The sequence below is a fragment of the Euwallacea similis genome, chromosome 1 (assembly GCF_039881205.1).
Source record: "Euwallacea similis isolate ESF13 chromosome 1, ESF131.1, whole genome shotgun sequence".
NCBI classification, from domain to species: domain Eukaryota; kingdom Metazoa; phylum Arthropoda; class Insecta; order Coleoptera; family Curculionidae; genus Euwallacea; species Euwallacea similis.
Window position 1 is genome coordinate 9860748 of NC_089609.1, and position 15737 is coordinate 9876484.

Genomic DNA, 15737 nt, shown 5'->3' on the forward strand with positions numbered 1-15737 from the left:
ATGTTTAAAAGTAAATGTTTTATTTGTTTATGTTATTATTTATCTATTACATTTTATTATCATAGAATTTTTTATTATTTTTGTTTCAGAGAAATTTTCTAAAGTGTACATTGCCACTTAAGAGATTAACTGAATTTAGTTAATTACAGTGTTTTCTAATATGAATCGAAAAAAATGTGTTGAACAAATTTTTCTTATTTTTTGCCGTATTATTTGAATCTATAAAAAAATGGGGGTTGCCGTTTTAAATTAAAAAGTTAACCCCCACCTCGCCCACACAAGTGGTGGAGGGGAATCAACTTTAGCACCAATATGTATTTCCCTCTCATAGTGATTAAAGTTTGATACTAAACATTTCTTTATAAAACGCCTAGTATTCGAGATATTTCGATATTTCAGGTTAAATGTTACACACTGTATACAGGATCACGTTTGGGAGCTTACATAATCCGTATATGGAAAATTACAAATTTAGTGTATGCTTGAATTGTATTTTTGTTTTGTGGAAAAAACCTGACATTGTAAAAATATTTTCAACCTGATACGAATTTGGATTAAACCGGAGACTGATCCTTACTTTATTTTTTTAAATGGAACATGGTAGTTTTTTTAATGAAAATGGTTGTTTTGTCGGAAATAAACATAAATTTCATAATAAAACGTAATACCGATTCTCATCTGTTTTTTTTATTTATTTTGATTTTAACGACTTTTCCAACATTTGTAGAGCTTTACTGAAACTCAATTATCTATAAAACTATTTGACATACATTGATGAAATCAATTTTAAATTACTGGAAAATTAACACATTTTTATAAACAATTAAAGAATTAAGAAAAATATTTAAAAAACTTAAAGAAAAATTATAGAAATTTGGAATTTTTAAATTCAAAAAGTTTTTTTTTTCAAATGGCACCCTACAATTATTTTTGCATCATGTGATTGGTAGAACAAAAAAAATCATAACTATCAAAAAATTAGTATTTTTGGAGTAAATCGAAAAAAACTATAAACTACTTTATACTATTGCGTAGGTAGTGGATAGATCAGACCACCTTTACACGATTATGTTGCTCTATGTTGATTTCGGTTGTTTGTTTTGTTTGTTTCAAAAAATAAAAATGCAAATTTTAAAAATACATTAAATTTGCAATTTGCCATATACGAATTGTGTCAGCTCTGAAAAGCAAACCCTGTATATGTATACAGTGTGGACGTAAAGTATGGAATATTTTAAATAAAATCTATACAGATAAAAGAAAAAAAAATGATCTGATACGTCAACTTTAATTTATAAATGTGTAAACTTTGACGGGAAAAGATTTCTCATGACGTTATTAATGCCGTAGATATGACGTCATAACCTGTTTTTTTTTTATTACAATTTTTGATGTCACGATTTGAAAAATCTAGCAATTTTGCATATAAGATAATTAAATTTCAAAAAAGTTACATAACAATTTTTTTTAGAAAAAAAATCTCTTATCTAGTTCAACAAACACATTCAATTGAAATATGGACATATAGATATTTTGCTCGTTTTTATTTCGAATTTTTTTCTATCAAAGAATAAACAAATTAATTTTGTGTCACTATTAAACCTCAAGTTTAATTGTTGATAGACTTCAATGATAGTATTTTGATTGTACTACAAACTAAAATGATGGTTTAAATAAAACCCAAAGAATCGACATCCTAATTATTTAAGACTGTTGAAGTGGATAATATAATTTTTTTTTCTAAAAAAAATTGTTATGCAACCCTATTTCAAATTTAATCGTCTTGTATGCAGAATTGCTAGATCTTTTAAATGGTAACATAAAAATTTGGGGTTGCAATTTAAAAAAAGAGAGCATGACGTCATGAAGAGAAATTTTTTTATGTCAAAATTTGCACATTTATAAATTAAGGCGGACGTGTCCAATCATTTTTTTTCTTTCATCTGTATAGATTTTATTTAATATGTTCAGTACTTTACGTCCACATTGTATACCTGTATACAGTACTGTATACATACATATATACATATATAGTGCTAATTACTCGTGACAAAAACTAGCAACCACGAAATTACAATTCCGCGCAACAAGCACAGGCGTAATATGCTTTTTTTTAAAGTAAATAAATAAATAAACAAACGATGTTATCCTATTGGATCTTCAAAAATAAACGAAATATTTTGGGAAATTTGGCTGATCTGACACTGTGTTTTAAGCAAAGACATAACATGAAGTTGAAGCTAATTTTATCAGATTTTGTCTGACGATGTAAGATATTCGGTTAGATTTTTCAAACTACTTTAGGTTAGTTCAGATTATAATCTTTTACAATTTTTCTATTGTGTCGATTTCCGCTTTCGGAGAGGCTTGTGTAGTTCTCTCTGCCCTACGAATTCCCAGAGTTTCATCGTGATTGATCAATATTTGTCACCTGTAGAGTTTCTTAAGTAAATTTCTCTTACTTATAAAGTATTTCGGATTTGGCAATCCACTGCTCCACCCATTCTTTAACGAGTCGTCTTTTCAAGTACATTAGCGAAAAGCTGCTCTTCTCTAAAGCTCTCTAAAGCTCTTCTCTCAAAATTTGAGCTTATGGCGAATTTTTGGATTGATCCAGTGGGGAAAATTAAAATTGACTTGTGAATGACCAGTGGTGGAAAGTGTAGTGTGTGGATAGAAGAGAATAGATGGCGGACCAACGTCGATACATAAAAATGCAAGGGATGTGAACAAGTCAACTCACTGGCGAAAACGATGCTCAATACCTGTAATATTGAATATTAGAATAAAAAAACTCTAAAAAAACACACACATATACAGGGTGTTTTTTTTTGGTGTGCCTGCCATTGCTATCTCCGAAGCGGTGAGAGTTACAGCTTTGATTAAATTAGACTAAATTGGCTCCTTATGGAGCTGATTAAGGAAACCGCTGGAACGTTGCCACATTTTCAGTAGTTTCCTAGATATTTGAAAAAGTATGAAAATGGTTCAAAACTTCGATCCCTCGTATTTCGTATACTATTTGTGACAGAAAAAAAGTTTAAATTGCAAAGTTTTACAACTTTTTACTCTCTACAAAACGACATATAGAACGTCATTATACAACTTTTAGTAACTAAGTAATCGGTATCAACTTCATTATTTTAAATACGGATCTGGAATTTTTATTTCATATTTCGAAAGCGCTTTTTATTCCTGACAGACCCATGTATAATATGTTTACATTTATTAACGTTTCAACCCGCATAATTCATCATCAGACTATTTTTTATTTATCTTTTTAAACTACACTACATACTCTTTCTTATTAACCTATAATTATCCTAAATGTTCAAAGTATCTCTCATTCGCACTTATACATAACCATACATTATTTATTAGTTTTTTCTGGATGCTTGTAAGTTTTCTGGGTGTAATGCTTTGAAACGCAAAGATAATTTTATTTTTTAAGTCGTCAATATTTTCTGATGGGGTTCTATAAACTTTGTCTTTAATTATTCTCCAAATAGAAAAATCCATTGGAGTCATCTCGGGAGAACGAAATGGCCATAATATTGGGCCGTTATTTCCTATTCAGCGGTTAAGTTTAAATAAATCTAAAAATAACTTTATTTGACAAATAAATGTCAAACTTGTTAGAAAATCGTTTCCATAGTGACCTAGTACGTAGTGTAATTTAAAAAGGTAAATAAAAAATAGTCTGATGATGAATTATGCGGGCTGAAACGGTGATAAATGTAAACATATTATACGTGGGTCTGTCGGGAATAAAAAGCGCTTTCGAAATATGAAATAAAAATTCCAGGTCCGTATTTAAAATAATGAAGTTGATACCGATTACTTAGTTACTAAAAGTTGTACAATGACGTTCGATATGTCGTTTTGTAGAGAGTAAAAAGTTGTGAAACTTTGTAATTTAAACTTCTTTTCTGTCACAAATAGTATACGAAATACGAGGGATTGAAATTTTGGACCATTTTCACACTTTTTCAAATATCTAGGAAACTACTGAAAATGTGGCAACCCTGTAGCGGTTTCCTTAATCAGCTCCATAAGGAGCCAATTTAGTCTAATTTAATCGAAGCTGTAAGTCTCACCGTTTCGGAGATAGCAATGATAGGCACACCAAAAAAAAACACTCTGTATACATTAAAATTTAAAATATACATATACGGTGCGGGTGTTAACAGCCCCCACCCCCTCACTTCTTTTTTAACGGAAGAAGATATGGACTTGGGGTAAATTTTGTTCGATTTAGGGTCACATCTAGTACATTCCGATGAACAAATCACGTGTGTCACGTGGACATTCTCGGGGAGGGCGCTGTCAACGCAATTTTTTCAAATGGAAAGGGGGGTCATGTGATATACCGTTTTAAAGGGAATTTGATTTTCTTTTTGACGAATTACATTTTATTAAAATTGGTTCAGCTATTGGAGAAAAAATAAAATACAAACATTTATTAAAGAAAAACATTTATTGAAAAAGGTACAGATTATCTCAATAAGTGTTCGAAATGTTCACCTTGTTCTCCCTGGCAATAAAACAGTCTATTCTTAAATTCAGCCCTCACATTCTGGAAAATTTCTGGAGAAATATTGGCACACACGTCTCTAATTCTACCAATATTTTTTTATTATTGTTGTTAGTGTAAAAATTACACATTCCAAATGAATAGCCTTGATAAGAACTTAGAAACTCGTTAAATTTTGCTAAATAACAAAATTTATTTATGGATATTAATGTCCACAATTTGAGCCGAAACTATTCATTATTTTTTCTTCAATCGCTAAACCGATTTTAATAAAAAGTAGTTCGCTGAAAAGGAAATCAAATTCCCTTTAAAACGATATGTCACATGACCCCTTTTCCATTTGAAAAAAATGCGTTGACAGCGCCCTCTCCGAGGGTATTCATTCATGTGACACATGTCATTTCTTCATCGGAATGAGTAGATGTGACCCTAAAGCGAACAAAATTTACCCCAAGTCCATATCTTCCTCTGTTAAAAAAGAAGTAGAGGGGAGGGGGTATTATTAACGTTCGCACTGTATAAGTATTAAAAATAAGGAGAATTTAATATAATTCTCTAACTCCAACAAGGCAATATCACCCCCGGCTTAAATCAAACAGGACAAATCAGAATTTTTGGCGCAAATTTATAAAAACAGATAACAGAATCAGAGGACTTGCAGACAAACTAACAGAACAGGTAGCAAATAATTATTGAGGCTAACAACAAACCAGAAGGGTCAACGTCATGTAGTAGAACTTCTAACAAGCCAAAATGGAGTAAAGAAAATAATCTAGAAATCAAGACCAGGTAAAGCAGCAATCAAATAATCCGCAAGAATCCCGCAAAATTTTGGGTTTAAATTACTTTATCAGAAAGTTTTTTCGATGATTAGAAATAAGCGAGTTATACATCTATAAAAAGGAAAAAATGAAAATCTACTGAAATTTTTTTGTTATATTTTCATTTATTTTCAATTATTTTAACCCTCGTGTGTTAAAAAACCTATTTTCTCGAAAATTTATATTTTTCAGGTTTTGAAAAATTACTTGAGATTTTGAAACGATATTTTAGAAATTGTTTAAAATTGTTTGAGGCAATCGTGGATTTTTTAAGATTTTTTTTGCGGTTTTTTCCAGAGTTTTATTTACGTTCCAGAGATTTTTTAACGACGTTCCTTAATGCTCAATTCGAAATGATTTTAATTTAAATCTATTTTTTAGAGATTATTAAGTACCGTTAAAGATATTCTTGATTTATTCAAGAAATTTTAAATAGATTATGAACAATTTTTTGTGTATTTTCCTGAGCTGTATTGAAATTTCTTGAGACTCTTAGATGTTTTCAACGGATTGTTCTAGTCTTCTCCAACGAAGACTTCATACTTCTTTTATTTCTATATTGCTTTTTGTTGTTTTGAACCATTTTTAAACACTATAAAAGTGTTAATTCCTTTATAATAATCTTGCCATCTTTGTAATGTAGTGACCTTATTTTAGGAGAGATTAAATACTGATCGACAGATTAAATACATCAAAATTTAATAATAAACCAAATATAGATCAAGTAAACGACCTGTTGAATGGAATGCGTCCTCGTTGCTTCTAAAGAAGCTCAAAAAACCCGATTAATAATCCCTGAGCTTTCACTATAGCCTTGATGATGCACTTTTACATGCTAAAACGTTTCTATTATGCAGTTTCGATCGTGATTTGCATGTTGACAAGTCTGATTGATGAACAACAAAAAGACTGAATTTATAATAAAGTGAAATTTTGAAAAAAATTAATTGGATATGTTTGAACGGATTCGTGGTGTTGAAATTTGAGCATGTGGATTAAAAAGAGAATTTGTACTTTTTCAAATAAACAATTGTAGCCACATCCGCAAAATTGACTTAAAATATTTTGTTATTTAAAGCTTTGGAAATACGTGTTTTTATGAGTCCACTTATATGGGAAATCAATTAGATGCTTTATTTGCTTATATCATCAATCAATATCCCAAAATTAGATTTCTTAGCTTCAGAGCTTTTTTCACTTCCTTGTAAAACCGTTTAGAATCTGATTTCTTGACAAATGGGAGCAAACAAATACCAATGTTGACCCTGCGTGGCTCTGAGAATTCAGACTTGCAACCCGTCAGACCATTCACAGAAACTTGAATCAACAAGTCAATGTTTGTCTTCGCATTCCGAAAGGGTTTAGACTTTACATTCCTGTCCTGAACCCACTGAAATAACATTTTACAAAAAGGCAAATTTACTCATCATAATCTGATTTTGGCCCTTCTAAATGCGGAAGCTTTTAAATCTAAACGGCTCTTTTTCCCTTTTAATGCCAGACAAATTTATTCGCTAAAAAAATGACTGCGTTTTACTTAAAAGTAATTCCGCTCCATTTGTCTCCACTTATCGTTTCTGAGGCCTTAGTCGTTATCCTTGATTCCGCACGAGACTTCCCGAGGACTCCTTTGAGGGCTTTGATAGAAAAATTGTTTTTGGAATGATTTGGAGATTAATAAGAAAAATCAATTTTTATCTATTTTATGAGCTCACCTAATTTAAAGTGGGCAAACCTAATTAAGTCTTCAGTTCCACTGCAAGCAAACCCTTTATAGTTGGAAAATCTGTAGGAAACTTTCGTCAATATTAAGTTAGCTTCAAAAAACTTTTTTCCTGTTCTCTACTAATTTACGATTTGAATTTTTAACACAAAAGCTCTGCAGCATGTTTGAATGGGAAAAAGAACAAAGTAAAAAGCAAAGCAGTAGATGCTTTTATTTAAAATACCCAGTGTAGAGCTGCTGAATCCATTATGCAGAGTGGACCGGGCTGAAAGCAGATGAGCTTTTTCTTGGATAAACAAGACAGTTTACTTGTTTATTGCTTGAATGCTAAAGGCATCAATTCACACTTATGACCTAGATCTCTAATGCTGCAAAAGACAAATTTAGAGCACGTTAAACTAGGCAGAACTTGAAGTGAACGCCTACGAACGACGCCATATTTTTGGAACTTAGTTGAAAAAAATTAATTATAGCAAGATGGAAGTTTGAATCTCACTTTAGAGGTGGAATTTCAATCAAACTTTTAATTTGGAATAATTAACTAATGAACCGTCTTGAGGTAGGATTTATTAAACAAATTTCTGCGTTCCCTAAATCTCTCTGTTGCAGGCTCGCTCTTAAACTCTTAAAGTTACGACTTGTAAAACTTGAGCATTGACTATGATAAATCCCGCCCAAGCCAGATAATCACAACTGTTTTATTGTCGGAATAAATCATCACCTAAACAGGCCCATTTACCACTAAAAGCTTTTAAGCGATTATTTCACTTTTGTGCTTCATCAATCTGCGAATTATTGCTCTAAACATGATAATATGGTCACCAAGTTTCACAACATGAAGTTCCTTTCTATTGGGGCCTTAATTCCGGAGATTTTTTACAGAAAAGTTTAATATTCATGGCGCCTTAATAGGGAGAAGATGCAAAATTAATGAATTTCCTGCTTAATAGCACCTGATGAATATGGGCCAAGCGAGAGAGAAACTTGATAATCTGAGAGTTAATCTTCGGTGACGTCGGGCAAGGGGGAGTTTTGTACGTTAAATGGTGCGTGTTTCAGGCTTAAAAGCGGTTTTATTCTTTGTCTTGTTAGAAAAAAACGTTTAGTCATGGAATAATGGTGGTGTAAGATTGAAATTCGCTTCGAGCTTACGACAAGCTAACTCGATCAGCAGACATTTTCGATAAGGATGATAAAATAAGTGTTTTTTTTTTAAGAAAAAAGTCCTTTCTGTGCGGGATTTGTTCCTCAAACTTACAGATTGGAACACCAACTTCTTACTACTGAACAATCAGTTCATTTTGCAGTCTTTGTTTTAAAGTTACAGCTTCTCTTCTATGTTACTTGACCCCACCATTGTGCAGGCGACATTTCTACAACAAATTCAAGAACCGACCCATCAAAAAGGACTTTAACTGGAAATCTGAAATTTTTGCGATCAACGAGATTTAAGTTTGGGCTAGAAAATGTCACCAATTGCACAGGCTTATCTTTCTTGGTTTAAATGCTACGATTTGTTTTCTATTTGATTATACCACCAAGTAGTGTAATTCTAAAATAAAACTAAAAAATTCGCTTCTAGGAAAAGGGTTTAATTAGAGATTTAAACTTCTGAGATTAATGAGTCGTAAATGTGAGTTATCAACTGCCGCCAACCGTACTTCTCTACTTGTCTTTGTTCCAAAGCTACAATTTCTCTTCTACATGACTCCATCATTGAGAAGAAGCATTCCTAAGACAAATTGAAAAAACGACCCCGTGAAAAGATTCAGTTTTAATAATGGCATGTGTGATTTTCCACCGTTCATATGAGTTATTCTAGAGTCTAATCTTATTCTAGATAGGTCCTCGTTCCTGAAAGGGTACAAAAGTAGTAGTTATTATTGTCCTCATATCTCAAAAACCTTTTCTTAACTTTCCAAAGCAGGAAACATATTCGATGAGTATAAAAATTACGAATTTGTAACTAAAAAAGAAGCATCCTCGCCTTTACCTGCCTGTCATGGAACTAAAACTGTGTAAAAGAGAGCAAGAATTCTAAAATTTAAAGGAGGAAGAATGACAGGCTATTCTTCAAGAGATTATCAGAAATTCGGTGCAGGTACGAGGCGGGCCTACGCGATACCGAAATAAAACCCATGTAATATGAGAATTTATGTTACAAAAATTAAAAAAAAATGAATTTTCAGATACTTATCAAAGGAGATGAAACTGAATGCGTGTGGGTAAGGGGAGAGGTTTGATTTTGGTCACTGTTAGTTTTTAACCCTGTAGTGTTGAACGGTATTTAAAAGTTTTGCTGTCATTTTTAACCATTGTGCTGTAATTTGAGCGTATCTGGCCCGCTATTGCATGTCAATACTTGTAGGGAACACATATTGTTGGGATTAGTGCGCATGCTTGAACTCATATTTCCATCTGTCATTACTATTAATTCAAAAGTTGTACTGTGTGCATTGTATCATGTCTGTGAAATTCAGGTTAGTTGAATCTCTTGTAAGCTTTTATTTATTTTTATATTTTATGTGACAACATTTTTTTGTTATAAGAATTTTATTTTGTGTTATTTAATTTTTAAGTGAAAGATATGTATTTCGTTTGGTTGACATTTTTAGAATCAACTCTTTTAATTCCTGGTGGTACTTATAAGTACCCCTTTTTTCGAACTATATCGTGTAAAATGTATTTTTCGAGCTTCTTTTGATAATAATATGTAATAAATGAAACAAATAATGATGCAAATCTGTTTTTTGTTATTACACACAGATTTGGGCACTAAAGGGTTAAGAATATCGATAGAGTATTAGCAATAAGGATAGAATATAATTTTTTTTGCAGGTATGCTGCTCCATGATCGCGCGACTTCGGAGACGCGAACGTAAACGACACGATATTGTCGACAGTGTTAAATAAAAGCAAATTTTAAAAATGCAATTTTTACCTGTTATCGACCACAATTCCGTACGAATCCTCATTACGTTTTTATTTAATTAACCTTCAACTCCGCACAAACAGTTTCAAATTTTTTTCACATTTTCAATCGAAATTTGATATTTTTCGCCAGCGAAACGGGAGGAAACGCGGATACGCCATTAACACTGACAACCAAAACGTTATTGTTTTGTTTCCAAACTCTTCTTGACAAAAAGGGTCGCTCGAGTATAACGAGGAAGGGACAAATTTTTGTAAAACCGCGTGTCTATTTGTTTGTATTGATTTTTTTGTTCTGCTTGCATTTTCGTATTCTAATAAAAATAAAAGAATGAATGATAAAAAATACAATCTTAAAACGGTCTTGCTTCATTGAAGTGTTTTCTATATTCATATCATAAAACTTTTTAACACCGAATTATGGGACTGCATTACTTTACTCACAAAAGTTTCTATCTTTAACAATAACCGAAATGCGAACATCCAAAGCTGCCTTATCGCACATCTCTAAAGCGTAGAATCTCAATTTTTCTTCTTTGACTATACCAATTAAAAATTTATTTTTTCAATTCAAATTTTCAACGCCGATATTTCGGAAACCCGTGAAGCAAGTCCATTGAAAAATAATTCAAATTAACATCATATGTTTTATAAACGTACATTGAGCTGCTTTCAATACCATTTTTAGCTTCCGGGATATGGGGTCACTTTGTTGCCTATTTTTGCAATGTTGGTTCTCAAATTGTATTTTCAAGTAATTGACATATCTCGGGTCAAGAAAGAATTTAAATTAATCGATTTAAGCGAACATCTCAAATGTTTTTCAATCCCGGCATCTTAGAAATCGGTGAAGCAATTGCCTTAGGAATTAATTCAAATTAGTGGCTTAGATAAGTCGTATAAGCCTATGTCCACGGTACTACAATAGCTTTACAATTTTTGACACACTTTTCCTTTCAGTCTGTAAATCTTCTCTCTAACTTAAAAGCCTTAAAAACCCCAACAGTCTCAAATAATAAAAAAAACTGTCACAAACATTAACGACCTCTTTTCCTATCGTCGTATATGCCACTCTACATAAAGTATTGAACCAGAAAAAGGAAATCCGCTTCATTCTCTACCAGAGCACATAAACCACAAAGCAAATCCATCACTTTTTCACCCATCATCAATGCAACTTAAGAGGAAATCGCTCATTCTTCATGCCTCAACTGCGAAAGCGTTGCAAGATTTGTGGATGATCGAGCACCAACTATGTTAATCGCTCAATTAACCTTTGCAATTATCAAATATCTCATAAATTAACTTGATGTTGCGTGTTCGATCTAACGCACAAACAACGACATTCGTATCAATGTGGATAAGCCAATGGGGGAAAGTAAAGATATGTAGGGCAAATAATATATAGAAGAAGTGTGAAAATCTAATGCCAGTGCCATGATGCATATTAATGTTGGCATTTGAATTGTTTTAATTGTAATCGAAGTAAATTCTCATTGTTTCCATTTGATTAATGAAATTCACGCAAGAACAAAGTTTTCAAAGCTCTCTCGGGTAAATTAATTGAGTTTGAGACAAGAGAACAATGATAGAACGGGGTAAATATCAAAAAATGGCTAAAAATAGACACCAAATGGGTGTTCACCAGTTTGTCAAAAATAAAAATGCGAATTTTAGCTACTAATTCTTAGATGGCGTTATAATTTTCTATTCTAAAATTACTTGCAACAAAAATTATATTCACCATTCTCTTAAGTAAAATACATGGTCTTTTAATTCTTCCCAAATCTTCAACTTGGTGTTTTAAGTTGTTGCCCATCAGGGCGATGGTTTCATTTCATTAATCGTAAAACTGTCAACAAAACAAAGGACATTAGAGCTTTTATTGCCCATGGTATGTATAGCGTGAAGAACTTAACTAAGTAATTTTCAAGTAGGAGTAAGAATTGGAGTTGTTTTTACTATATATTCTGCTTAGACAAGAACGTTTTTATTTGTTGCGGCTCTCAGGAAATGCCAAGGTTGTTTATACCACTAAAATAACCCGGTTTATGTATTAGCTTAACAGGCAAAAATACGCTATTTCTCATTCTCCCGCAAAGAAAATTTCCTTTTCGTTGACCAAGAGGAACGTAATTGTGAAGCATTGAACCTGTTCTTTGGTACAGTACTGCTTGTGCGGGTACTTACAATTAATGCCAATGACAAGATGAATCGAAGAGTGCAGTTATAGTTTAAGGTTAAAGTTAAAGATGCAGGAAATGATAGAGGAGAACAGGGAAGTCGTGAGCACGGTTTGCGCAAACTGTTAGGTCTTCGACGGGCTACAGCGTAGGTCTTTATCTATTGTTAAGAGCAATGATGTGATGGTTCAAGAAACTTGAATGTATAGAGAAAGAGTTTTGTGGTTTGAAAATTCAGGTATTTGTCGCTTTTGATGTTAAAATAAACAGCAGAACTTACTCTATTCTTGCTTCAAAATTCAGAGGGAAAAATTTTGTAACGAAATTTCGAAAAATGGTAACTAAACAAATAGAGTTTCTACACCAATGATTTTTAGAGAGAGTATTTTCCAAGATATAGCACAGAAAGAGTAAATTTTGTGACGTGATTGGACAAAAAACAGTGGCGTGTAGTCGTCATTTTATGAGAATTATGAAAGAATCTCCAATAAATTAAAGATTTGAAAAATTGTGTCCTCAAATGGTTCTTCTACACTAATGAATTTCGCTGTTACCGATTCTCAAGATATACTGTAAAAGCTCTGCAATTTGCAACTTAATTGGTAAAGTACCAGTGGCGTGCGGGGATTGCGTTTGATTATCCGCAAGCCACTTTTAGAACATTTTATAAAAATATATGTTATGCGATAAATCACATAAACAGGATGCATCCATATTTAAATTTGCGATTGGATTGGCCAAAAACAATGATATAGAGGCCCTTTCTTCATAACACGTCTCAAAGTATCTGTTCTCTCAAATAAAACAAACTTTTGAAAAATTATAGCTACAGAAATAGACTTTCTGTATCAATGAACTACGGGATGGGTAATTATTTAAGTATAGTACATTAATACTAGAATTGCCAGCTTACTTGGATAAGTCACAGTAGCGTAGGCGAACCTCATTTGGTGACACATATATAAACTAAATTTTAGAGAACACAACATTTTGAAAAATTGTAGATGCTCAAATAGATCGTTTACGCCAATGAATTTTGGTGAGAGTGGCTAAATATGGCGATTCAATACTCAAATTTCTAACGTCTTTCCCAGTATATTTTGTCAAAAGGGCTGAGAGATAATCTTATCTATATGAACTGTTCATAAATTTAAAAGAGAGTTTACGGGCTACCCTCTCATACTTCAATAAGATAACTTTTTTACTTGAAACATTTTGTATATTAGATGATGGGCATATACAGGATATTAGGAAATAATATTGAAATATTTTGGGAGTTGATTTTAGAGACTAAAATTATAAAAAAAGTTCTTATAAATATACCCTAAAAATTGCTTCTTACAGGGCCTAAAACCCCTTAAAGGAGAAATTCTGAAGATGATTTTTTCGCAATATATTCGAAACGGTTTGCACTAAAATTATGAAATTCCGTATATGGTAATGAGTTGGAATGGGAAAACTTTTTTGTGTTAATAATTGCAGATTTTTGTCAGGGACGTCACATACAGGGGGTCTCTTACGTAAATGGTGTCCTAATTTTTTTGTTTGTGATATTTCTTATTTTGGAAATAAAATTATTGAATCGCAAATATTTTTAAGTAAAAAAGGTCCTCTTATTTCATCTCCCGAAATTAGGGTAGATGGTTTTCTAGAAAAATGGGTTTTATGACCGACATGAACATCGAAATATATCTTAACAAACTTTATAAAATGATAGGCCTCCTTGCAATAGAAATATTTTTTTATTAGCCAGCAATAACAAGACTGATATTATTAAAGATTTATCACTTATTCATAACGAATGTTGAAAATGGCCTTCATTTATCTCAACACATCCTCTTATTTTTTTCTTCATAGATTTCGATGTTTATGTAATCGTGCATCAGTTTATAAGAACTCATTTTTCTGAAAAACGGTCTATCCCAATGAGATGAAATAAGATGATAAATAATAATAAAATAATAATAATTATTATTATTATAAGATAATAATACTTAAAAATATTTTAGATTCAATAGTTTGATTTCAAAAATTAAAAAATGTCATAATTAAAAAATTAGGGCAACATTTACGAAAGAGACCTCCTGTATGTCACCCCCAGACTAAAATTTGCATTTATTAACAATTATTAACAAAAAACATTTTTCCTTTGTAACTTATTACAGTGTCCCGAATTTCTTAGTTCTAGTGTAAACTGTTTCGAAAATATTGCAAGAAAACCATCTTCAGAGTTCCACCTGTGAGGGGTTTTAACCCCTTGAAGAAGCAACTTTTGGGGTATGTTTATAAGAACTTTTTTTATTATTTCAATATCTAGAATCACCTTCCAAAATATTTCAACGTCATTTCTGGACACCGTGTATACGCAACGTAAATTTAAGGGTTCAGTGGTAAAGCAATTCGGATTGGCTTGTTAATTGCGATTTTGAGAAGACTTCCTCGCCTCTTCCCCTCGTTACATAATCAACGTTTCTTCCCTTTCTTTTGTATAGCTATATTACATCGATGACAATCTCCAAATATGAATAATAAAGCCATTATTTTGGTTCGCACTCATAACCCTAAGGTGAATGGGAACGAACAGTACGATGAAAACAGGAGGTAAATTACCCCCGGACCTGCTCCAGGGAACTCTGTCCAGGAAACTAATCAGAGATGGATATTGTCTAGGCCATTAGCTGTAATAAGCCGCCCTAGATTGCCTCAATTAAATTCGCTCAAGCCCCTTTGGGGTAATGCATAAATTTACTTTAGAAACACAGAGTACACTCTTTGTGTTTGACGGTACTTCACAGATGGAACACAAATATTCGCGCCAGATGGACGGGTTTCTTTGAAATGCTGCTAACAGTTAACAGTATTCTTTTTAGGATTCGTTGTGTTATTCAATAGAGACGTGGAAAAAGCTTTTTTTAGGGTACAACGTTTTCCATTGCATAATTAAAGCGGAAATCCTGTGTCCATTCAAAAACTGACCTTTCTTTATGCATGATGACTGAGCTCCCAGGGCTTCACTGAACGTATCCACTCATTCTCCACAATCACCACCGAACAAAAAATGCAACTTTACTGCATATTAAGGCATTTGTCTCCAAAGTTGAGCACGCACCAATGAAATTTCAAACTTTCGACTCAATTTTACATGAATTATAGGCAGTAAATGAGCAGTTGTCTGGTTGCCGTTGCCGATACAAACATCGGGTTTTGGTTGCGAATACGTGAAGAACTAAACGGACCGGACTAGGCGGTTCGGGCCCCCATGTACACCTGACCGCAGGTTTCAAATGGCAGCCGTTTACCGCCTCCTGCCGCCGCTGCTGAACTCTACAGGTAAAATCTCCATCTCTCTCTCTCTTTCGCCTTTGATATTGCGCAACCGCCATTTTCGCGTCGCTCTTTGTCGCTCCTCCGGCGTGGGACCCTTTAAATGTAGCCTAATTGTTAACCGGAGATGCCGGATAAGTTATACAATTGCCAGCTGCAGCTGTAACAAAAGCCGCGAGAGGAAAATGAGGTTTAATAATCCCCTTTTTTAGTTGATT

The 15737-nt window shown here is 32.7% G+C and overlaps 1 protein-coding gene across 1 annotated transcript in view; it reads right to left on the reverse strand.

Moving 5' to 3' along the window:
- LOC136409538 (uncharacterized) overlaps window positions 1-15484 on the reverse strand; it is a 33819-nt gene extending 18335 nt beyond the window's left edge. Inside the window, exon 1 of the mRNA XM_066391123.1 lies at window positions 15172-15484. Coding sequence (XP_066247220.1) covers window positions 15172-15185 — 14 coding nt within the window. The 5' untranslated portion in view covers window positions 15186-15484. The remainder of the gene's footprint in view (window positions 1-15171) is intronic.
- Between the last annotated feature and the right edge of the window lie 253 nt (window positions 15485-15737).